Below are 25762 nucleotides of genomic sequence, written 5' to 3' on the forward strand. Positions count from 1 at the left end.
CTTGTGTAACTGAATCCTAATTATACCTTTTATTTATATACGATTTAATTAAGCAGAGAGTTATTGATATAGGCGCACCATTGCCATAAGTTTGCATAGAAAAAATTGGATTTGAGGGTTTCCAAAAAAGCCTTAGAAAACAAACGCCATTGCTACTAACCTTTTATTTAATAATCTGCTCACAAACAACTATCAGTTGACTGACTCTGAAAGCTATTCGTTATATGTAAATGTCTAGTCTATTCGTTCCACATACAAGAAATCACATGAAATTGATAAGTGAAGCATAACCGATCGCAATCGCTCAGATCATAGCTTGATGCAGTTTTTTTTATCGTTTTTCACTCTAATTCTGTCCTATGTTAGCATTCAGCCCTTTATGTGCTCGACGTTTCTCTAGCATTAACAGAGACCTTTTATCCCTGGTGTTGAGCTTATCGGCGGCTTCCTTTCCAACTTCTCTCTTGAATCTGTGGAATAAAGATGGCCCTTTTCATCACCAAATCAAATTAACTACAAACGTTGCATAATCACACGTTCAATATCCATTCACAGAGGGGCTAAGCTTTATATTGGCTCTTATTCTCCAAATGAGAAAGACAATTATTAATTACGGCCACTTTCAGGGCGAAGAGAATTAAAACCGTGTATGCCAAACAATCGGCCTCAGTGGGGCAAGTTTCATACAAGCTAGAACAGCGGAACCTTTCCAATTGTAGCTGCTGCTATCTACACCTCAACTACTTGCATTACTCTTAAAGCGGGAGGAGTAAATTGAGTGGGAGAGTCTGCGACGAAATATAATGCGGACTTGCTAAAGAACCCTTCGGGACATCATGACAAAAAGGAATGAAATGTCTACAAACCTTTCTCCACCTCTTAGTCTTTTGCCTCCTACTCGTCGACGCTGTGCCACCACGAAGCACGGTTCCATCAAACATACCAGCAAGACACACACAACGAAGAACTTGAACCAACTCATGGCAATAGTCGTAGTAGTCTGCTTGCTTGAAGTTGTTCTGAAAGAAGACCTGAGTTCGTTATAATCCAGATCAAAGCTCTGAAAAACTATTTTTAAAAAAGCGTGACATACTTACTGCGAGCGATTTTAATGGCCACTAAAACCACTTTGAATGCTCTAAAAGATACATAAGCAACTGAGCAACAGAAGGGCGGGTTTTTGTTTTACAATATGCTGTCACACGTTAGCTGAGTGCAGAAACCAATCATAATCCTTCCCATATAATTAAATTTCTGATTACAATACATAACTGACATATATTAAAATGACAAAAGGTCATTCATGTATTCTGAGCAGAAGTTTCCTTTCGCAATGAACACCTTGTGATGTACGTACACAAAGATTAAGTGCATAAAGCGAAGTGAGAGGGTTTAACTTACTAATTCCGTAGTTCTAACTAAAAGGAAACACTTCTCACTGACTGTAGCTCCCCGGCCGTTCCGCTTGAAAGTTCCCTGTTCCATGCAATTCTAACTGGTTTGATTGATATCGCCCATTTAAAACTTCTTCGGATGTTTTAATTGTCAGTAAGTGATAAAATTCTTACAAAAACAAAAACTGTTTCAGCTGGCAGGACTGAAAGGAAATAAGCCCCCGGGGGCTCAATAAAGCTTTTGCACATGCACCTGCAGCCACAAAACAAATGGAAAAACATAATCCGGGCCTAAACCGCCTGTCTTATAATAAATTTTCGGTCTACTGCAAATGTCTTTTGGTTGCAAAAGGCTAAACAACGTAGCCAAAGTTTCTAATAACAAAATGTCTGCTTGTCGCCTTAAATTGGTTTTTTTTTCGGGTCTGGGGCAAAATGAGGTGATGTTTGAAACATAAAAAGACTAAAGTTAAAAATATTAAAAGGTGCATCAAATTGTTGCATGTTGACTACGTTGTAACATCAACGAACGGTTAAGTTGTGTTGTGTAAAAGGCTTTTAATTATATCCATTGCGATTTCAATCTGTATCTCTAAAACCACTTTGAATGCTCTAAAAGACACATACTTAAAATAAGTGCACAATAGAAGGGCAGGTTTTTGTTTTAAAATGCTGTCATACGTTAACTGAGTGCGGAATCTCCCGAATAATCCAATTGCAAAGTACCCGTTCTGATAACGCTACAAAATTAACATATAAATTGAAAATGATGAAAGGTCCCTGATGTATTCTGAGCAGAAGTTTCCTCTGGTATAATAATTAAAACCATCGGAGTGAGACGCACGCACACGTAGATTTATAGTGTACGTAAAGCGAAAAACAAAGGTTTACAAATTCCGTAGTCTTAACTTACAAGAAATACTTCAGTGACTACACCTACACGGCCGGTCCGCTTGTAAGTTCCTGTTACAAGCAAAACTAAGTGGTTCAATTGTTTGTAAAAGATAAGCAGGCCCTCGGGAGGCTCTCGGGATGTATATGAGCTATATACTGCGAGCGATTTCAATCAGTCTCAAAAAACACTTTGGATGTTCTAAAAGATACATACATGTAGTTAACATCTGAGGAATAGGAGAGACAGGCTTAAAATGAACTGTCACACGTGAGCTAAGTGCGTAAACCAACTATACGCTTTCCCAATTAATTTAAGTGCAAAGTGGACGTTCTGATATATATTGAAAATGATGAGAAGTCTTCATGTGTTCTGAACAGTGATTTTTTTTCTGATTGAATAATAAAAACCTGTGGAGTAATACATATAAGCTCTGTAAATATATTTTTCGGTTTGCCATACTGGTTTACTCATAAGCCTTTTACTTCTTTATTACAAGCTAGTTGTTTCTACAGTTCCAGCTACAGGGTGTTAGGCCTTCAGATAACTTTCTTCCCGATTTGTAACTAACTAGTACCACCGCACAATAACATGAAAATACTAAGTTTAAGTTATCTTTCCCTAGCGAGGAATGGACTTAAGTTTTGTTCACATTTAACCCGAATCATGTTTAGAATAAACATGTTTCAACGAAACTTGTTTCACCTAAACATGCTTGTTATTGTATTCAGTTCACATAAACACGTTTCATACCTGGTGTGTAATTTATCTGATGTGGTTTTACGGTTCTTTAATAAGTCTTGTTCACTTTAACTGAAAAATATAGGTGGAAATTACAATAAAGTTTCCATTAAATCTTTGTCTTTCTGTCTTTTTTTAAGCCCTTGAATGGAGCAGGGCTTTCAAGCGTTTAGCAAGGAGACAGTATTGTCAGTATTTGCGTTATCATCGGAAAGAAGAATTTTATGTGAAGTTTGTATTCATTGCAATGCTGTGCGCTTATATCCGCCGTTGCTAACTTTCATGGCGATGTTCTGCCAAATAATTAACTTTCTACCCATCTTCGATAACTCCTGTTGCATCGCTTCATTAGCCCATATTTTAAATAAACATTTGGTCTCATAGAAGCTAATAGAAGGCTCAATTTTGAAGCTTTTGGGCACTCGCCTCCTCACCGCATGTCCGCAACTTTTAAAGTGTTTAGTCCGATCACGATTGAAACTACCTTGTGAGGTAGTTTCAATCATGATCAGAATAATCATGTTTCAATCATGATTCACACAATGCATTGCCTGGTGTGAACACTTTTCACAACGAAACATGTTTCATTCGTGATCAGACTACAGTGGAACCCCGTTAATACGGACACCAAGGGGACAGGCCAAATTGTCCGTATTAACGGGGTGTCCGTATTAAGCGGGGTCTCTGAAAAAAGTCACTGATACATGTTTTATCGGCAACAAAACGTTATTTAATTGTACTGTAACTGTAACAAATGCAAACTGTGAACTCTGACTAAAATTTATAGTTTTTACAAAAAACCTACAATCTAGTGATACACTCGAGCTATTAATAAACTCAACAGCGAAATAATTTGAAAATGTCGCAACTTTACTATATACAAGAAATAATACGTATTTCAGCAACAACAGAACGTTTTCTATAAAGTTTCCTTTGTAACTAAAACTCTGACCCTAACCGTTCTCAAACTCTACCAACTCGTTTGAAAGAGTCCCTAACTTTACTTTGCACGGAAGCTTTAAGCAAAGAAAGTGAAACTTTTAAATAGGAATACTGAGGAGTCAGCCGGAAAACAGTACAAGGTTCAAACACCGTAAGTCACGCTATTAAGCTACTCTTTGAAATAAAATGGGTTTAACTCTTCGAATTCTGTCATTTTTCACGGTCTATGGTCCAGTGTCTTCAAGTTAGCAAATAATCGCGACAATGAAAATTGTCGGTGCACAGATAAACAGTGTCCGTAAAGCGGGGTTTAAAATGTATAAGAGTTTGTTACTCGGGACACGGAAAAGTGTCCGTTGTCCGTATTAACGGGTGTCCGTATTAAGCGGGTTAATTTAATAGAAAATGTATGAGGTTTTCGTCGGGACCAACGAAACTGTCCGTAATACCGGGGTGTCCGTATTAAGCGGGTGTCCGTAAAGCGGGGTTCCACTGTAATCATGTTTCGGCCTAGTGTGAACACAGCTTAAGAAATCACTTACTAGTACATACTACATTCTTTCATCAAGACAACAACACAACAGCTTTACAATTCGTTAATATTACATCGTTTTCAATATGTAACCAATTAAACCAGCTTTTAATACTAAAACTTTAGTCTTTTTTTTATTTCAAACATAGTCAGGTAAAATTATTTTCACTTCATTTTGAAAAAAAAAAAACAAAAGAACGTGACCAACATCAAGAGCATCAGCTGACATTTTCGGAGGAAACTTCTGCTCATAAATGTACATGAATAACCTTTCATCATTTTCAATTCATAGGTTTATTTTGTAGTGTAATTAGAACGCCCATTTTGCAATTGAATTTTACGGGAGGGCATATGATTGGTTTCCGCACTCAGCTAACGTGTGACAGCATATTGTAAAACAAAATCTCGTCTGTCATGTCGCTCAGTTCTTTATGTATCTTTTAGAGCATTCAAGGTGGTTTTAGAGACGCGGAATAAAATCGCTCGCACACGCGCAGTAAGTATGTCATGATTTTTTAAAATAGATTTTAGAGCTTTGACCTGGACTATAACTAACTCAAGTCTTATTTCAGAACAACTTCAAGCAAGCAAGCAAGACTCCTACGATTATTATTGTCATGAGTTGGTTCAAGTTATTTGTTGTGTGTGCCTTGCTGTTTTGTTTGATGGAACCGTGCTTTGTGGAAGCACAACGAGGAGGAGGAGGAGGCCTTGGACTAACAGGCGGCATAAGGTATGTAGACGTTTCATTGCTTTTTGTCATAGATGTCTCGGAGGGTTCCAGTAGTATACGCATTATATTTCGTTACTGGCTCTTCCACGTATTTCGCTTCTCTTGCTCCAAGAGTGTTGCAAGTAATTGAGGTGTTATGACTGCAAGGTACAACTGGAAAGGTACCGTCGATCTGGCATGAGACTTGTCCGCCAAGGCCGATTGTTTGGCATAGACGGTTTTCATTCTCTTCGCCCTGAAAGTGACCGTGATAAATTATTGTTTCTCATTTAAAGAATAAGAGCGAATATAAAGTTAAGCCCCTCTGTGAATGGATATTGAACGTTTGATTATGCAACGTTTGTAGTTTATCTGGTTTGGTGATGAAAACGGCCATCTTTATTCCGCAGATTAAAAAGAGGAGTTGAAAAGGAAGCAGATCAGCGCAACACCAGGGATAAAAGGTCTCTGTTTTCGATGCTGGAGAAACGTCGCGGACCCCCTCAGGGGCTGAATGCTAACTAGGATAGAATGAGAGTGAATAGTGATGAAAAACTACATCAAGCTATCAGCGACGGATTGCGATCGGTTATGCTTCATTTATCAATTTCATGTAATTTCTTGTATGTGGTTACGAATAGACTAGACATTTACATATAACGAATAGTTTTAAAGTGAGTGTAGTTTTAAACAGTCAACTGATAGTTGTTTGCGAGCAGATTATTAAATAAAAGCTTAGTAACAATGGTGTTTGTTTTCTTGGGCTTTATTGGAAACCCCTTCAAATTCAATTTTTTCCTATGCAAATTTATGGTAATGATGCACTTATATCAAGATGCTACGACGTTAGCTTATTAAATTAGCTGATTGTTGACACAAGTCAAGTAAATTATTAACAGGAAACTTTATTTTCCTGATAAATTAAAGCATATAAAAATAATAAGCATAATTAGAACTCAGTTACACATGACAACTTTTCCTATTATGCGAACCATCACAAAGTACTTGCTAGTTCACTAAACATTATATGATGCGCAAAAACCCAATCAAATAATCTTCAAAGTTGAGTTCTGCCTAATTGAGAAGGAGCAGGAGCAGTATCAGGACTCCCAATTAGCAGCGGAGTAGGAACAGGAACACAACCAGTCAGAAGGCACGGCTAAATTTAAAGAATTGGCATAGGTACATTATTTTCCCCATTGAGTTTTTTTTTTTCATGAAAACCGCATGTATGCACTTTTCATTCTATCGTGTAAAATCAGTTTGAGAATTTACAGCAATTGGGAGGTTTACTATGGACGGAAACCAATTTTTTTTTCATGATAACAAAGTGGATGTTTCAATTACCCTTCAAAGATAAAATCAAAATTGAACATGATTTTAGGTCATTCGTGCATGTGAGAGAAGTTTCTCTGTTAATAAAAAAAGTGAGACGCACGCACACGTAGATTAAAAGCGTAGGTCAAGCGAACTGAAAAAGGGTTTACTACCTACACGGCCGGTCCGCTTGTAAGTTCCTGTTTCAAGCAAGACTAAGTGGTGTAAGATATTAAGTTATACAACACTAAGGCCATGTCCACACCCGGGTAAATTTGAAAACGCATCTTTTTTTTTCTCCGGATAGGCCAAACGTCCACACTGAAACGGCGTTTATTTATCTGACTTTTTTCATGATATAATTTATGATGGGTTTTAATCACAGACAGCCCAAGCTAACGATAAGAGCCACAGTACTCTAGCACTCAATTTATAAGGGTTTGTATTAATATAGAACTTGAAATGAAACAACTTTGTTTTACGATATATACACAGCAACAGCCGGTATAAGCCAATTTTATTCACACAAAAGTTCGACTTTATATATCGTAAAACAAAATTGTTTCATTCCCATACAAACCCTTATAAATTGAGTCTTAAAGTGCATTTCTACTGACGCGTATTTTTTTACGCGAGCTAACGTGTGTGAAAAAATAGAGAGAATGTATGAACGACTTGCGAACACGTTACGCAAATGGTTCATAGATTGTCTCTAAATTTTTTCACCGACATAAAAAATTACGCGTCTGTCAGTGGAAATCCAGCAAAAGAGTACTTTGGCTCTTATCGTTAGTTTGGGCTGCCTGTGATAAAAATCTTTCGTTCAAGAGGACAAACGCCGGATAGTAAGTACGCTCACACCTTTCGTTGGATCGAAAGTTCGAGATTTTCACAGGACTATGAGAAGCTGTTGTGAAATACCTTGATGCAGCGAGAAGCGGCCAAAAACAATGCTGCTTATAAATTTCATTTCACGAACTGATTTAAATGACAGTAGACATTTTCCTACCTTGATATTCCGATGGGTCCACAAGAGACTAAGCGTTGAGCTTTCTTGCTTCTTTTGTTTTTTGTATTCTGTTGTTTGATCTTTTGTTTTGGTTCCTGTTAACCAGTTTACCGGTATGCCACGATAGGTCCAACGTTTTGTTGACAGCGACGTGAATCTTTTTCTTACTAAAAGTCACCTATATGTAGATGTCAGCGTGAACTTAAAATTTGCTAGCTGTCATTTACTAAAAGATAACCGCAAATAAAAGTAAGAAACCCATGATGGAATAATTTGGCCACGAGAATGGCAATTTATTGTGTAAAATAACTTCAGGGACAAATTAATTTCCAAAATCGAACAATAGTTAGCGCAGGTGGGCGTCAAACAGGCCACGAGAGGCACACAGTAGGCCATTTTTAGGACTAATGTAATTTTGCAGTTTGGGAGCAAATAGGTAAATATCATTATGGATGAATCAAAGCATCATCAGAGTAAAGTGTTTGAGGAGTCAAACTGAAAAAAAAAAACACAACAACAAAAACAACAAGTAGGGTATAACTCAATCTAAACAGTGCTAAATCAGCCTCGGAAATTCAATCTCCTGACTATTAAAATGTTCAGTTCCTAGTGACAAATAAGCGCAAGCGTTCGCTCCCAGTACCCGATTTCTCACAAATTTGTTTATAGTTCTCACTGAAAGACTTGATGCAACCTGGTTACTGATATACAATGTGCATGGCTCAAGCTACGGTCCGTATTTTAAATACATAATTAATAATTAAGCTCTAAAATCAGATGGCAGGACCATAGAATGATTAATAAAAACTAAACTTTAATGTCAAAAATACACAGATAGACGCTGTATAGACCAATCAACTGAACAAACAACAGCCAGACAGACAGAGAAACTGCAGGTGATGTGAATAAAAAACTGCTGAAAATATTAACTTGATGTAACACAAAGTTCTAAAGACTTGCACGTTTGAGAGAATTTTGAAAAGCTCTGTTATCGACCGGCTTTAGTTCCAAAAGTCCCTAACAAGCTGTACAGCTTCTCCAATTTGACTGCAGCAAATGGCGCCAACAAGCGTTGTCCGTTTTGATGTTGTCATACACCAAAAATCTCTGGGTCATATCCATTTTCATGAGTTGTCTCTCCCAGTGACCTGAAAATGACACAGGTCCTTGTTCTTCTGCTATCCGCAGCTTCAACCCTTCTCTTTTGTCCTTTTTTTTCTCTGCTCCTTCTTCTTTCAAGGATGAGAAGATTTTGAGCCAATTTGATATGTTGCCCAGTAACTTGGCGGTGCCCTATCCAGATCTTCAATGAAGTGATCGACATCCTTCTGAATGAATGATTTCCTGTTCACGCCCTCGATCAGCGAAAGCGTAGCATTACCACAAAACTATGTTTCATCTACTGATGTGACGAGTAACAGTAGAGATGATGACATAGACAGGCTTCTTCCGAGTGTGCAAGCATAGAAAATGTTTGACTCTGGGAAATTGACATCCTGTAGCGAAAATGAAGTACAGAAGGTATGCCAAGAACTCAATGTCGTGAAGGGACCTTGCAATTGCTTTCTCCAGCACCTTGAGTTTCTTGTTATAAACGCACGCACGGGCTAGTGAAAAAAAAAAAAAAATAGGTCACCAAGGGTGACATGAGTCTAATGCCGTATGGCATAGTGATACAGATTGCGCGGTTTTCGTAAGTCGGTTAAAATTGGTTAGAGGTTTGTGTTCGGGAGTTTAATTTAAAATGCTTATAGCAAGCTAGGGGCATCGTGGATGATTATGGATGAAAACGAAACAGTCATAAATGTTATATGCTTCACAAAATTTAAAGTATGAACAGGAGTTGATGTTACTTCTTCCGTATTGTCCGTAAAAGCAGAAACGATTAAACATTTGGACAAGATTGCGTGACGATTTACAAAAAGCATGTTCATTACAACAAGGGTTGAAGAACTTCACATCGTTTTCTTTCAGATTTTTCACCATTTTGATGATGACTCTTGAAACAGATTTTGCAATAATAGCACTTGAAATAGTGACTGTTACTCCATTGTACTGTAAGCACTTAGTGACAGATTTTCCTAAAAACGGGTGTAAATGCTCACGTCAATATAATGATGACCTTTTGAACGCTGGAAACTAGGCAATTATTATCGAGCTACCATACACAGGAGCGAAGACTGTTTATCATGATGTACAAATTTCGCGAATCATCACTTCCATATCAATGTAACCATTTTATGATTTTTCTAGCTGTAAGAAGAACTTAAGATCTCTGAGAGTCGTAAAAGCATGAAATTCGATTTCAGTGTATGGCAAAGGCCGGGACAGTGTAATACTGCAAAGCGGCCAAACAAACGCATTTTGAATTAGTCGCGTAACTTGATTTACATTTATCCATGTACATCTTTTATTTTTGAAGGTTTTTGTTTGCACTGTAAAGAAAAAGTTGGTCAAAATTCGAATGACTTAAATACAAAAACCGAGGTAAAGTTTTCTATTTTTTAAAACAAAATAAATATTTGGTCGCATTGTGTAAATAAACGCGAGTCGCCGTCGAAATATTTTTTCTCAAAGACGTCTTGCTTTTTAAGCAAGACGAAAACACAAGTGCTTAACTGAACTGAAAACGAAGATTTATTTTCACAAAAAGCTTACAAATGTCTTAACTGGAAAATTATTTCGTCCTGCTCAAGTGTTGAATAATCGTGACTTGAGAAAGAACTTTTAATTATGCGTGGACGTGTCGCTGATTGGCTGTTTTTAATTGAAACTAATCGTGCGTGTCCGTACGGAGTCCGTTCTTGCAGCTGATCATTGTTTTCTACATTACAGCGAACGATTATCGATCCCGAACCATTCCCTTGGGATTGCTAACAGCTTTTTTCATATAACAAAGAGTCTAATGCGCATGCGCAAAGCGCACGCAAGCATTAGACTCAAAAATCCAGATATTTGCTGGAAAGAGGAGATTGAAGTTGAATCTTTGACTTTGAAACAGTTGAGGATGTACCTCAACCAGCATGGTCTTAAGACTTTGACATTGCTCACGTTCTAATATATCTGCTAGGGGTCTGGGGTAAAACGAAGTGAAAATAATTTTACCTAAAAATGTTTGAAATATATATAAGGACAAAATAGCAACAGAAACGAAATGGAAGTAGTCCCTACATTTTCTACTTTATCTTTGCGCACGCTAATAACAATTTTTTGTTTTACCTTTTATAGAAATCACTGCTACAGGACTAAAATTTAATATTTTTTGTTAAAATTTCATCACTGATTACAAATAGCTGTTATTCAAACCATTTTTTCTTACTTACTGCCGTGAGAAAATTACAGGAAAAATCGAATGGTTCAAAAATGACACAGAATAAACAGGAAAAGGTGGTTTTAGATTGAACAAAAGCACTAATTGGTAGATTTTTCGCGAGCAAGAGAGAATAATACAGGCACTAAAATTTCGATAATTATTTCCGCGAACATGTGCGTAAAAGGTATAGTTCTTTCATCAGCGAAACACCAAAAGAAAGTAAAGGAGTTTAATGTCTTTAATTCATACCTTGGAAAAATGTTATTTAAAAGTTGCCTGCTGATAACGCGGTAACAACTCAATATGGGTACTTCGATCAGTTTACCCGCTAATCGGCGCAAAAATAAAATAGTGACCGAGATCAAAAAAGATAACGCACGACTCAAAGCTCGACTTCAGAGCTTGACCGAAGAAGCTTCAAGATTGAAAGCAGAACTTCGCGAAATAGCTGATTCAAGCTGGGAAATGGATCGAGTGCCAGTAAAGAAGCTGCGTTTTGGAACAGATCTCCCGCAGTGTCCTCTACCAAATCGTAAGTTAAAAATTCTCCAGGGTCTTTGCTTCCTTCATAGTTTAACTAAAGGAGCTTTGTTGCATCTTGAAAACACTGGGCCAAATTTTTTAAGCTCGTCCTTTCTAATCTGTCTTTATCCTCCTCGGTTAAAACTATCATTAATTATTTTTCGTTTATTGTTACTTTTCTGGCGTACTTCTTCCTTAGAAAACTCAGTGTTATTTTCGTTTGAAAGTAATTATGCACATCAAGAAACTTGCATAAAATATTGTGAAAATTCAACGTGTATAAATAGCAGGGATGGCGCAGTGGAGAGAGCGCTTGCCTCCCACCAATGTGGCCCGGGTTCAATTCCCGGACTCGGCGTCATATGTTGGTTGAGTTTGTTGTTGGTTCTCGTCCTTGCTCCGAGGGTTTTTTTCTGGGTTCTCCGGTCTTCCTCCCTCCTCAAAAAGCAACACTGCTAAATTCCAATTCGATCGGGAGCAGTGGACGAAGAGCCACTCCCATTTATTATTTTATTTATTGATTATCTTACCAAGTCAATAAATGTGTCTGTTAAGGTGTCTCGATACAGTTTATTCTGGGCCATACCTACAAAGTTTGCAGTCGGCCTTTAAGCAGTCCTCCCTGACTCGGTTGGATATGAAAATTACACCATTTATTGTTTTTAGATGAAAGTTCGATTCCCGTTAATTTTTTAAAAATAATCAAAATTTCCATGGCAACGATAAACAGAAAACCACGAAATTAGCAAAACTTGAATTTAACGCGAATAAGATTTTTGTTTATCGTTGCCATGGAAATGTTGATTGCCCTAAAATATCTATTACATAAATCTTCAATCCAAGATCAATACGTGGTGAAAGTTTCATATCGATCCAAGTATGGGAAGACTACTGAACGGCCTCCAGAAAAAACTGCATTAAGACAATTTAATTTATAAGGAGTCTTGATCATATTTTGCCTCTTTACGAAACTGCCGGCAACGGCAACAACATCACATTTCAATTTAAAACAAAAATTCGATTTTTGTTTCACGGAAAATTTCAACGGTAAATCACGGCTGTTTAGTACATCACCTTTCACGCGGGAAAAAAGTAATTTTGCATTTCACGATTTCACGCCCAAACAATACATATCACGGCTCAAGATGATGCGCATTGTTATCTTCTAACAGGGTGATAAAGGGTTACGTGTGACGCGAGAATTGAGCTAGAACTAGCACGTGACACGTAAAAATAGGGTCGACTTTCGCCGCTCTCTCTCGGGAAAGAGCGAAAAAATGTCAATCGTTGGAGGTCGCCTGAAACTAAATGGCTCTCGGTCTCCTTAAAAAAAAGGGTTCTAGTCTCCACAGAAATCGTTTGCTTCCCTTTGGGACTCTGTCGAACACTTCAGCGATAATTTTCTTAAAAGAAAGTTATCTTCCCTTGACTGAGCAAAATCTTTTTTTCTCTGGCAGAAATAGCAAATACACATCCGAGTAGCCATGGCCAGAAACTGAGGTTTGAGAAAGTGTTGGGTGACAAACATGACCTGGATGGAAAATATGCTGCTATAAAACACAAAGGACACGTAAAAACATTTCATTGCTAAAGCATTGATCCTTGGGCCGCTATAAATTAACTTTTTGGAATTACAATCGAAGCCCTCGAGCTAGTAGTAGTAGTAATAGTAGTAGTAGTAGTAGTAGTAGTAGTAGTAGTAGTAGTAGTAGGGGGGGGTAGTAGTAGTAGTAGTAGTAGTAGTAGTAGTAGTAGTAGTAGTAGTAGTAGTAGTAGTAGTAGTAGTAGTAGTAGTAGTAGTTTATGATTTCTCGTATTAAAAGTAACCACGCTGAAACAAAAATAGGCTGGTCCCGGTGGGGGGGGGGGACCTTCCATATGAAAGGGACGAGAATTTTCGTCGTCTCACTTAGGGGGTTGTAAGTCATCGATCCTGGTCTCACTTTGGTGTAAAGGAAAGAACGCCAATATTTTTAGCCTCGTTCAGTGTCGCACGTAAATAATAATAAAAAAAGCCGTTAAACTTTGCTGGCGATCGACATCGATCAGCAGTATCTTTCAGGTGTCAAGAAAGCCTCGCCCAGATTGATTGGCTTTAATTCAAATTTTAAGACTAGCATCCTTCTCCCGGCATTAAAAACAACCACACGCTTAAACAATAAAGGCTGGTGGCTTTTTCCAGTCGTATATTGAAATGTAAATCATCTTGAACTTTTAATTCGGTATATTTACCAAGGAAAATGAAAAAACCAGGAAGGCTTAAATAACTTACAAAGTCAAAGATATATTTCAAACTTTGTTACTAGTTTTATAATTACCAGTTATCAATCATTTTGCACTCTTTGTAAAAGTTTGTTGTTCAACGTTGTCCTGTAAGTTATAAATGCAATTTAAAAGCTGCCCCTATAGGCAAAGGGTGACACGGGATCTGGGGACGAGATTAAAGGGAAAGCACACTTGGAAAATTAAAAGACGTAACTGAAATAAAAGCCTAACTAACAAAACTTTTAACTAGAACAATTCTTATATCACTTTCTTGACGTGGTATTTAAAGTTATGTTTCCTATTGAATTTATCTACCTCAGTCTCCATTTGATTAAGTTCCAGTAAAGGTAGTACTTTTCGAATAGCATGCAATAATTTAATTTATATTTATGATAAAGGCGAGTGCGGCCATACTACTGAACTGAAACCTGAAAAAATTTTCCAGGCTAGCTAACCCACGACCGTATCTGGGTAAGCCCTTTATGTGCGGTGGACATGATACTCGGCCCAAGCACATGTGAAATAAATGAATGTGTGCCCAGCAGTAGCAGTGGAATATATGTGATAAATGCGAGTGCGGCCATGTCCACCGCACATGAAGGGCTTAGGCCCAGATACGACCGCTCTCATGCATGTGGCTTTGATAGCTCAGTGGTAGAGTATGCACCGGTAACGCAAGGGTCGTGAAAGGTGAATGATATAGGTGCTTTTAGGCCTTTCTCGATTATGCTAGCATTTTTTTCGGCATTTTTTGGGAAAACGAGCATTTTTTTCGTTTTTTCTTGAAAAAGAATTGCTAACATTTTCTGTCATTTTTCATGACTGTGATCCAGATTTCAGAACTCAGAACTCAGAAGGATAAATAATCCTAAAGTTTCACAGTTTTGATTACTTAATTTGATTGTTTTCTGTCTGTTTCGACTGTTTGTGCGTTGTGTTTACTTGTGTTGTGTTACTTACGTGTGTTTTTTTTTATTTTTTTTTTTAATTTTTTTTTAAATATTTTTTATTTATTTCTTATTTTTATAAACAAACAATTATTAAGTATCACCTGTTGTTAATATGAGCATATAATGTAAGAGTTCGTACGTTTTGTTTGAAATAAAACAAAGCATTCTTTGGAATTCAAGTGGCATTTTTTCGATGGTAGAATAGGGGTTAGTAGACAAAATTTGGAACCACATATTTGTAAACTCTCAAGGGACTTTTTTAATTTCTCAAGGGACTGTTTTAATTTCTCAAGGGATTACTTTCCGCTGTGGGTGATCACTTGCGATTTCGTGGAAAAAACGTGACTTGTCACATTTACAAACGTTATATAACAATTTTAAAAGTGACATGTCAGCTTTCTTATCTCAACGCACGTGTGTCTGAAAGGCGATCTATTAAAAGAGCCGCACAAACAATGGATTGCGTAACTAAAACACGAATAAATAATCACTAGCACTTACATCGCGTTGAGAGCAATGTTGCATGAATCGGCTTTACAACATGCGATCGTATCTACGCAGTTCGAGTGGAATTTCAGTCAAAGACAGCAAAATTCTTTCGTATTTCATCTTCAAATATAATTCGAAAGCATTCACTGTATATGTGGCTTTTGTTTACCGTATTTACTCGAATAAGCGCCGCCCCCGAATAAGCGCCGCCCTCAAATAAGCGCCGCATTTTGGACAAAAAAGTTAATAAGCGCCGCCCCCGAATAAGCGCCGCAGTCCCGATGCAGCGCGTATTTGAGGAATTTCTTTCAACTAAAAACAGCACTACGGAGCAACTCTTAAACAAACTTGGACATTTTTTCCATCAAAAGCGATGTTTTGCAGTTCAAAGTGATTATTTTACCGTTCGCCCATTAGTTTTCCATCCAACATTCTTACAATACGTAGTTCTGAAAATGTTGTAAAGGCCGCGAACTTTGCCAGGACAGCTAGTGCCACTCTTGCAAGAGACGAATACTGACGATCAAAAGACGCTATTTTTTGATTACTGTAAAAGATTTTACTCTTTGTGGCGTTCAAATTTTAAATAAGCGCCGCCCTCAAATAAGCGCCGCCCTCGAATAAGCGCCGCACTTGAGGCGCCAAAAATTTAATAAGCGCCGCGGCGCTTATTCGAGTAAATACGGTAATCCTGGGTCTTGATATCCGACCCTCGCCGAGCCTAGACAAAACGCAGCTTGAGTGTAACGATTTGTTTACGCAATGTTTTCTCCGACAGTAGTCGGAAATATCCGTATTTTTTTTCGTGCTTTTTCATGGAGCAATCGTAACGATACGGCCTTGAACACATTGAACGGCGGTCTACCGGCCTATAACAATTCAAATATAGCGTCGCAAAAACAAAGCGTCGAACGCATATTTTGCTGTTTCATTTGCTAATTTCGCTGCCGTAATCGACTGCCTCGAAAGGTCCTTGCAGTTTTAAAGTATAGAATTGTCAGATCTCGCTGAAATTTACACTGTTTATTTATTTACACTTATTTTTTTATTTGTTCATTGTGGTTGACTGCGGTACTTTAATTTTGGACGAGAAAGCAATCCTCAGACAAAGGAAAAAAGTCCAGTCCACTAAAGAGTTGGCTACTTCTCAAATCTCATTCCCGAGAAAGGACTGGGCACTAGTGTTGTCTTCAATGGCCGCCTTCATTCGAGTCATTGTGGTTTGAGAGTTCTACATTGCTCGCTTTGTTGGTTTATTTGCTTCAGTTAAGGTAAGGAAACATTGATTGTGCATATTTTAAATATAATACAACAACTTAAGTCGATATTTCTATCTCCTGTTTGCCCAGTTACAGCGAAAAATCGGAAAGCAAATTAGAAAGGCAAATAACGCTACATCATGCACTGCGTATGAAACCGTAAGGTCTACATGTAAATTAACTTTTTTTATTTATTTTGCAATGTTCTTGTCGATTTTCTTTTATAGAATTGAGCCTTTAATGGTCTGAAATTGCTAAACTTAAGGTATTTTAGAAAAAAGGCTCTTATTCTTTTGCGAGGTTAGAGGAGTACTGCGTGTCGAAACCGAAAGTTTACCAGTCCTGTTAAGTTTTGCTTCAAACAACATTGACACAAACCGAATCAAACCGGTAATTCGGAGCGAGAATAGTTTTTCCTTATGGTGGTATGCGACAAGTGCACTTTTAGGATTTTACTTTTAGGATAAAAATCGATCACACAATCACAAGAAAACGCCAAAGTACCCATAAGAAAACACCAAATACCATACCGCCGCTTGCATCTAAGCGTGAACACTCGCCGCCGAAACATGATCTAATTAGGGTTGTCCTAAAACCCGGAATGCCGGAGACCCGAAAAACCGGAATGCCGGAAATCCGGATAAGAAAGCCCGGAATCCTAAAACCCAGAATGACCTTTTTTGTGTACGTCTTTTCAAGATAAATACCTGGAAATATGTTATTTTTTTGGGAAATTGGAAGTTTGTTACGAGTTTCCAATTACGTTGCGAGTTAGCGAATCATATTCGGATTCCGGGCTTTCTTATCCGGATTTCCGGTATTCAGGTTTTCCGGGTTTCCGGCATTCCGGGTTTTAGGACAACCCATCTAATTACGTCATCAAACGTTGAAGTTTAGCAGACCGTAACTTTCGCGCCGAAACAGATTCTGTTCGAAATGGCGGAAAGCTTGGATATGAAGACTTCTTCCAAATAATTTATCCTGGTCTGTGTCAATTGTCCTATGACCGTGGTTTGTTAAGAACGTCCTTTATTTTGATTATTTTGTTTAGCTTTCTTTCACAACCCGCGACGAGGTCATAAATATTCACGATTCTTCAGATAATATGCAGGTTTCTACTAAATATGGGTCTCACGATAGCATAATGAAGACCGTATTATTGTGCTTGCAAAGAAGTACCGAGAAGTACCCACATTTTAATGTCTTTCTCAGCGATCAAAGATGACTGAAATTTCGATCGAAAACCAGCACCGCGTGCATGTGTGATGTCTGTTTCAGGCAACAATCAAGTGCTGGGCTTTTTCGTGAGCACTTTGTCATCATTGCCATTTATATTTACAGTGGAACCCCGATATAACGATCTTCGATATAACAATATTCCCGATATAAGGATGAATGTTTTATGTCCCGGCAAAAGTAAAATGTATGGGACGGAACCCCGATATAATGATTTCTCGATATAACGATATAATTTTACTGCCCCCTTGGCATATCGTTATATCGGGGTTCCACTGTACATTCAAAATGACTAATTTCGAAAGTAATTTTATTACTGTACTCTTCAAATAATTTTAAACAGGCCTTCTGATAGGGTGCGGCAAAAAAGCAGAAATTATGCGGCATTTTTAGGGCAGATTATGCGGCAAGAAAGTACTATTATACGGCAAATTATGCGATTTTATCTGAGCGATTTTAAGCTCGTTTTACAAGGTTTAGGAGATGAAAATCCATTTTGCACATTTCAAAAAATAATAAGAGCATAAAGAAAGGATAAATATCTGAATTAGAATGAAATATATTATTATTACCTAATTTGCGTTTATTCCAATGTCAAATGGCATTCCGTGTACACTACATGACGTAGTAGAATGTTGGAGACTTTTGGTGACATAATATATGAAGTGACAAGATACCGCTGACTGAATTAATGAAGGCGCACAAGTAAACGTATGTCGAACGATCGAACAATCTACTATGTTTTTTACTTCATGGAAGGATTTAAACATTCTTAATTCAGCCATTTTGCCTTGTAAACTTCAGTACCAAACAAGAAAGCAAAGATAGAAAGCAAATTTATTTGTGTGAATGTTGTTATGACTAAGTTGAAACTGAAAAAGGAAGTTGAAGTAATGTTGTTTGTTTGGAAACCACATCAGAGACATCAGAGGTTTCGCCGGCAGCCAGCTGCTATTTTGAACCCTGTTAACAGGATTCTTTATTATGAGTTCAAAGGATTGGTAAATTGTCAGTAAATATTGGATTCTGGTGCATTAGTAAACCAATTACTGTACTAGTCATTAGTGCCCAAAACAAATTAGCTACAAATGGGACACCATTTTAGCTTTAATCGTATCTATAACAAAATTCTAGATTTTGATTGGGTTTGCGCGTGCCTTTTTGTCGCGTAATCGGCGCGCGATCACGTGGATGTCGAATTACAGGTATCCAATTTGAGCAACTTCAAATTGGATACCTGTAATTGGACACCTGCGCCATTCACGTGTCAATCACATGCATTTGCATGGGTTTTTTCGTGCTGTTTTCCTACTTTTTGTACAACCAATTAAATTTACCTTTGACTTTTTCTTACAAAAAGGGTTCTCAAAGACTTCCTAACCTCGAATTTTGTTATTGATACAATTAATTAGTAATTGGACCTCGTGTTGTACAATTCAGAGAGTAATCGCGCTCGTAATTTCAATTAGAAATGACTTGCTCAGATTACTCCCTGAATTGTACTCCACTCGGTCCAATTACTATTACTAATTTTTCCTTTTTTCAACGTTTTTGCTTGTTTACAAGCTAAAAACGTAGAATAGGGGTTATGTGGTCAAAATTTGGAACCACATATTTGTAAACTCTCAATGGACTTTTTTAATTTCTCAAGGGACTGTTTTAATTTCTCAAGGGATTACTTTCCGCTGTTGGTGATCACTTGCGATCTCATGGAAAAAACGTGACTTGTCACATTTACAAACGTTATATAACAATTTTAAAAGTGACATGTCAGCTTTCTTATCCCAACGCACGTGTGTCTGAAAGGCGATCTATAAAAAGCGTCGCACAAACAATGGATTGCGTAACTAAAATACGAATAAATAATCACTGCGCTTACATCGTTTAAAAATTACAAACGTCAAAAATAAACCATACCAAAAAACTCGCTCTTTTCAAAGATATTATTGAAGTTAAAACAAATGCAAGAGATGGGGGCTTCCTCTAGCTTAGGAGCGGTTAACAATTAGGCCAAATTTGGTCGCTACATCACGTTGACAGAAATGTTGCATGAATCGGCTTTACAACATGCGATCGTATCTACGCAGTTCGAGTGGAATTTCAGTCAAAGACAGCAAAATTCTTTCGTATTTCATCTTCAAATATAATTCGAAAGCATTCACTGTATATATGGCTTTTGTTTAATCCTGAGACTTAAGAGCCTAGAGCCTAGACAAAACGCAGCTTGAGTGTAACAATTTGTTTACGCCGCAATTATATGCGCAATGTTTTCTCCGACAGTAGTCGGAAATATCGATATTTTTTTCGTGCTTTCTCGTGGAGCAATCATTACGATACGGCCTTGAACACATTGAACAGCGGTATACCTATAACAATTCAAATCGCAAAAACAAAGCGTCGAACGCATATTTTGCTGTTTCATTTGCTAATTTCGCTGCCGTAATCGACTGCCTCGAAAGGTCCTTGCAATTTTAAAGTATAGAATTGTAGATCTCGGAATTTGCACTGTTTATTTGTGTAATGTTAAGGAATATGTGTATAAATACCCGGCGTGGACGAGCCATTTTTGACAAAATTACATATATGGCTGCATTTCCTCCGCGAAGATAGGAAATTGTTAAACTAAACTACAAAGAAACTGTAATGATAAGTTCGAAGAACAATGCACAGGATAAACCTTCGACACATACTTCATGCAAAAACGTCGATATCTTGAAGAGACTTTGATTCTTCTGTGTGATCGAAAATCCTATTTGTGGGAAAGTAGTGCCATCAGAAAAATACGCTGATGACATTTTCAATTATCTGCCAATCAAAAATACAGTGAAGAACAAGATTTCGAAAAAATTCGTAGCTATTGACTGTTCTTCCAAATATAGGATGTTGAATATATTCTCAAGTTTGACAAAACAGATTTGAGATTTTAATTTTGTTGTCAAGTGAGTGTAGATATTAAGTTTCTTCATTGCCATCTGGAATTAATGGCCTAATGTCTTGGTGTGAATCAAGCTGAATGTTTTGCCATTTGCATTGAATTCTTTGGTTTATTAATATTTAGTAATTTCTATAATTATATTTTCTGCTTTTCTTTGCCTGGATAACATTTTCACTACCAGGTTACCCAGTATTTTTTGCATTTTCATCTGCAAGCTTATAATGTCCCAGTAGTATTAAGTAAGGTTGTTCTGCAGCCTGATATGGCTGGCAATGTTGATGTGATTGAGCTCTGCCTGGTAATAAAACATTCAGAAAGACAAGAAATTGCAGAACATGAGCGTGTGTTTTGAGTTCATTAACCTGTGCCTTGCAGCCATCATTTATTTGTTATCTACCTTCTTTGCCCAACATTTTTTTTTTCAATCCAAAATTACTTATTTCAAATCGTTTATTTTTAACTCATATTTTTATTTCAAATTGACCTAAGGGTTTTTAATATATTATTTTTCATCATGGCTTTTACATTGATTGTGCATTTCAGTATACTGGCATAACAAGTTGGCACATGACCACTGACAGTCCTTCTTTAATTTGATTCATTATCAACTGGATGCTGATAAAGGCACATGAAAATAAACTATTGCGGTGAATTTTAATAAGCTGCTGACCTTTAGTGCATTATGCTCTTTCACATAGGGAAGTTCTCCAGTGAAGTGCCACTGCTTGAAATGTCAGCTTTCCAAAATTCACTACTATTAAGGGTTTGTTTACCTTTATTAACTTCCATTTGATAATAAACTATGTACAGTAGAATTCGGATTTCTCAAAACTCCAAAGGAAATGAGTTGGTTTCGAGAAATAGGGTGTTTGAAAAATCACAGGAAAAATTGTAGTGTTTGACTGAAGGAAAAGAAATGGTGAGTTATGGGGAGGTTTGAGAAATTAAGGGTTTGAAAAACAGGATGCCATTGTTGGGATTTCCCACTGATGCAGCACAACAGTTTCGAAACTGATAACTTTGTTCTTTAATTTGGCACTGTTAGTGTTACTTCATGTTAGTAGGCTGCTTGCTGTAAATACCTGAATGAATCCCATCTTGTGGGTGTGGCCCAAATTAATTTTCATCCCTAAAGGCCGATTTACACGGTACGATTTTGTCGCATGCGACATGCTTACGACAGGCCTTCGACATGACTTAGGAGTTGTAGGTGTGATTTACACGAAACAATTCGTGTCGTAATCCTGTCGTAAGCATGTCGCAGGCAAGTCGCATGCGACAAAATCGTACCGTGTAAATCGACCTTAAGAGGTACCAATTCTAAAATAACATGCTAAAGGGACTGTGTCATGGCTAAGTTACATGTAATTTTATTTTATTAAATTTTGTCAAATATTCGCTATGAAACTGAATGTTTGCAAAGAAATTTATTCTATGATTCTGAATGACAAAACCATAGCTTCTTTGCAGCCAAATTTGTCTCCTGGGCATAATAATGTAAAGTTACAAGCAGACAAGTTTAACTTTGAAAACTGTTCTGCTGGATCATACATTTTTTTAAATACACATGTCGCAATCCATTTCAATCTTTGTCACTTCTGGCTATCTGTACCTTCTTTTGCTTTTCTTTTAATATTCCTTTACTGTTTTAAGACTGAGGTTATTTTATATAATTTATTTAAACGAATTTGATGGTCATTTCCTATGCCTAAGTTTGGCTGAAATTCGTGACACAGTCCCTTTCACTGACACTTGCAATTTGATGACTAAATGGCTGTTGTCAAGTTATTTGTGTAAAAAAGCATTACTGTATCATTCCCTGGTGAAAATCTTTTTAAGATCCTCGAGGATCTTTAAAGATCTGCGCAAAGATCTTTGTGGATCTTGACAAGGATCTGCAAGGATCTTCATCCATATCCTCAAAGATCTTAAAGGATCTTTTAAAATTCTTGCAGGACCCTGCAGGGTCCCTGCAAAGATCCTTCAGGATCTTTAAAGATCCTCAAGGATCCTTCAAGATCCTTAAGGATCTTAAAGGATCCTTAAGGATCTTGAAGGATCCTTGAGGATCTTTGCAGGGACCTTGCAGGGTTCTGCAAAAATTTTAAAAGATCCTTAAAGATTTTTGCAGGGACTTTGAGGATCTTTGCAGGGTATTGCAAGAATTTTCAAAGATCCTTAAGGATTTTTGCAGGGACTTTGAGGATCTTTGCATGGTCAGGCAAGAATTTTAAAAGATCCTTAAGGATTTTTTGCAGGGACTTTGAGGATCTTTGCATGATCCTGCAAGATTTTAAAAGATCCTTAAGGAATTTTGCAGGAACCTGGAAGATCTTAACAGGAATGTGAAGGATCTTTACAAGAACCTGAAGGATCTTAGCAGGAACATGAAGGATCTTGATTGGTAGGATCCTACTGGGTCCCTGCAGGGACTTAGAAAGGATCTGACAGCGGGGCAAGCTGATTAAATCCCTGCAATCACATACTGCAAAACAATACTAGTATTTAAATGATTATCAAAAACAATAAACATTACTAACCTCTGTTTATATAATTCCAAATGCATTTAATTTCTCAGATAAATTGTTCTCATTTTTTAAGAAATGTTACTGGTCTTACATTAAGCATCTCATTGATTTAAAATTAATGCAAAATACAGTAAAGTTCTGCAAAATGTTAATATCTTTATATTTGCAGCCTGACAAAGGTACCTTTTGTCATTTCTTGCTTTTGCAATAAGCCATTTTTTAAGCTTTCATTAAAGTACATGTAATATAGGCAATGTTTTCTTCCAGTTTGTCACAGAACATTTTAAACACTGGAGACTGCAAATAACAGTCAATCATCAGACAATGGCTGTCTAAATTTGGTCCATGTCAGGCAAAATCCCAACTGTAGCTGGACCTTGTCTGCCCTACTTTTTCAAATCATTAGTGACTTTAAATTTCATTCTGAAAATGAATTAATTTTATGCACTAACACAATTTTGATTGTATGTTGCTTCTCTTAAAATTTAAGAGAAGCAACATACAATCAAAATTAATTTACTTTATGCTGGGACAATTTTCAATTCAAAAAAGCTTCAACATAATGCCATATTGAACTTAATTTTTTATCTTGTACGACCAAAGTGGTGATTTTGGACTTATGTCCTTTCAGCAACAACAACAAATATACAAATTGCAGCCTTAAAGGACCCTAGTCAGCCTCTGCCATTTTCTATGCTATCGAAATTAAGAAAACTATATGGTGCAGGGAAATCTTATTACATTGCTGTAAATTGTGTTACTGGAAGTCTGTTTAACTACCTTTAACAGTTTTACAGTGTGAGTGATCTCTTTTGTTAAAACACTGTACGTGTACAATATAATACCGTAACTCTGGTATGTAAACAAAAACAAAGGCATGACTGACTACGGTCCTTTAAGATTAACATTGTTGATTATTACATATTACAAACTGTGTTGCAAGTTGCAGAAACAAGTCACACAAAGTTGATCTCTATTTATGTTCAGGGCTGTGCTTTTGGGGCACCCAGGTGCCTCAGGCGACTAACTTTTGTCTTTAGGTGACCAGATAATCTTATTTCTTTCAAATATTGGCTTTATATATAAACTGGGCACCCTGGATCTTATAATTTGGAACCTTTGGGCTCCTTGTAATTTTTCTTGGAGCACAGCCTTGATGTTTGCGCAATATGTCACCGCGAATTGTAACACAGGTGGTCTGCAGCAATTCTTTTCAATGATGTTGCAAGACAAGTGAAGAGGAAAAGTTTACACGTGGGATGATATGTTAAATGGATTCATAAGTGGTACTGTAGTCTGGGTAGGATGAGAAAATGTCTCCACTGTCCAGGGATAATTAGTTATTGAAATACTATTACAGAAACGTGTCATAAAACACTGCTTAAATTTAAAACTAAAGAATGAAGTTATTAAAATATACCACTGCAAACAAATTACCAATACTAAACAATAATATTTTAAATCATACAATGAGAAATGTACAAATATGGAGAAACAACAACAACAACAACAACAAAAATTGAAAGATTCAGTAATCAGGAAATTTGTTTTCTCTCATTCAGATTGAGATATTTATCAGGAATTCTTTCTTGTACCACATATTGACTGTTTATAGACAACTAACAGTTGAGAGTTTTAAACTACAATTCCTGCCGCATGCATTAACAATCACATGTTTGTGAATGGCTTTCACTTAGTTTTTTAAACATATTGCTTTGTTAGTGAATGTCTTTTTCTAGCCCTTTCGCTTCAAAACCTACAAGAAAGCACAAAACAACAATTATAAACCTTTAGAAGCTGAAGCTTATTTCATATTTAAATAATACTGACAACAATCGCGCGTACTAGATGTATTTGTCTCTTCTGCATCGCCAATTATTCTAGAATCGAAGATTGCTAAGCTGCATACATACATACATACATACATACATGTATGTTGTTTTGTATGTATGTTGTTTAACAGATATCAAGTTATTCATTTATGTATATAAACAGAAAAATGATTTTCTATCTCGAGAGGTGTATCACTATTAGTATAAATAATAGTTAATACTGTTAAAGAGCGAAAGAACAGTGTATGAACTGGTATGAACAGTTAAGTTACTGATCTGATCACCGAGCAGATTCTTTAAACAAAACCGAAACGCTTTGTCTAAGCTATTACTTCCAGAAGCCTTAAGATTCTCTGTCTACTTACATTCTTTCTTAGAGGCAAAAGATCCGGATTTTGTTGCTTTTTGGGCATCATAATCCTGAGGCATTTCGCTGTAAACTGTTCTTAGATTCAGGCGCCTTTCAAAAAGCGTTGCATCATGGGACATATCCACTCGTTCCCAGGGCCCAGTAATCCAAGATGGCGGCTCGTGTCTCAGTCTTTGTTCGATTTTCACGAAACAAACTTGGATTTTAACTCCATTTAGCGGTCTGAAATAGACTGGAAATTATTAAGAAATCATTTAAAGAAGTGCATGGTGATTCCAAGCAATTTTACTCTCACACAATCGGGAAATTATTGACTTTATATTGCGAGAAAGATGAGGTGAATTATTCAAGCTGGAACTTGAGAAGTCACGTCTATCTCAGTCTGTGTAAGAAAGTAAACTTAAATTAAATATAAAATAAAGTCAGATACGTGGAATGAAACTGTAATCGCCGCTTCATTCAGCCTTCAGCATTGCAAGAGGTAACATGACTGCTTTGGAAAGTGTATTGCTTTTATAAGAAAA

The 25762-nt window shown here is 37.0% G+C and overlaps 2 protein-coding genes and 3 long non-coding RNA genes across 8 annotated transcripts in view; 3 read left to right on the forward strand and 2 right to left on the reverse strand.

Annotated features, from left to right (window-relative positions):
- Positions 1-146: 146 nt before the first annotated feature.
- Positions 147-3095, reverse strand: LOC144657550 (uncharacterized). The gene is made up of 3 exons (XR_013571553.1): positions 3040-3095; positions 867-1019; positions 147-470 (listed from the first exon to the last, which is right to left on the reverse strand). It is a non-coding gene; the product is annotated as an uncharacterized LOC144657550 (long non-coding RNA).
- Positions 3096-4871: 1776 nt separating this feature from the next.
- Positions 4872-5958, forward strand: LOC144657551 (uncharacterized). Of its 3 annotated transcripts, none has more exons than XR_013571555.1 (3): positions 4872-4997; positions 5074-5234; positions 5624-5958. It is a non-coding gene; the product is annotated as an uncharacterized LOC144657551 (long non-coding RNA). The 3 variants fall into 3 exon arrangements; XR_013571554.1 differs by having other exon boundaries at positions 4923-4989; XR_013571556.1 differs by having other exon boundaries at positions 4927-4997; positions 5090-5234.
- A 5036-nt stretch (positions 5959-10994) lies between these two features.
- LOC144657543 (uncharacterized) lies at positions 10995-12965 on the forward strand. The gene is made up of 2 exons (XM_078517905.1): positions 10995-11384; positions 12832-12965. Exons 1-2 carry the CDS (start codon positions 11156-11158, stop codon positions 12963-12965), a joined length of 363 nt encoding a protein of 120 aa, XP_078374031.1. The 5' UTR covers positions 10995-11155.
- A 3301-nt stretch (positions 12966-16266) lies between these two features.
- The window catches only part of LOC144657469 (uncharacterized), a 28369-nt gene continuing 18873 nt past the window's right edge, over positions 16267-25762 (forward strand). Inside the window, exon 1 of one of the 2 annotated variants that reach the window (XM_078517804.1) lies at positions 16267-16349. The gene's annotated coding sequence lies outside the window, so the exon portion shown is untranslated. The remainder of the gene's footprint in view (positions 16350-25762) is intronic. The other variant, XM_078517806.1, reaches the window with a different exon arrangement.
- LOC144657563 (uncharacterized) lies at positions 22993-25322 on the reverse strand. Its single transcript, XR_013571577.1, has 3 exons — positions 25234-25322; positions 24709-24792; positions 22993-24416 (listed from the first exon to the last, which is right to left on the reverse strand). It is a non-coding gene; the product is annotated as an uncharacterized LOC144657563 (long non-coding RNA).

The sequence above is a fragment of the Oculina patagonica genome, chromosome 6, assembly GCF_052425735.1.
Source record: "Oculina patagonica isolate OP01 chromosome 6, crgOcupat, whole genome shotgun sequence".
Lineage (NCBI taxonomy): Eukaryota > Metazoa > Cnidaria > Anthozoa > Scleractinia > Oculinidae > Oculina > Oculina patagonica.

Excerpts from the sequence above, each read along its gene's own strand:
- LOC144657543 (XM_078517905.1), top strand. The coding sequence starts at position 11,156 with ATGGGTACTTCGATCAGTTTACCCGCTAATCGGCGCAAAAATAAAATA. Across the intron at positions 11,385-12,831 it reads GCAGTGTCCTCTACCAAATC|AAATAGCAAATACACATCCG; the intron begins GTAAGTTAAAAA and ends TTTCTCTGGCAG.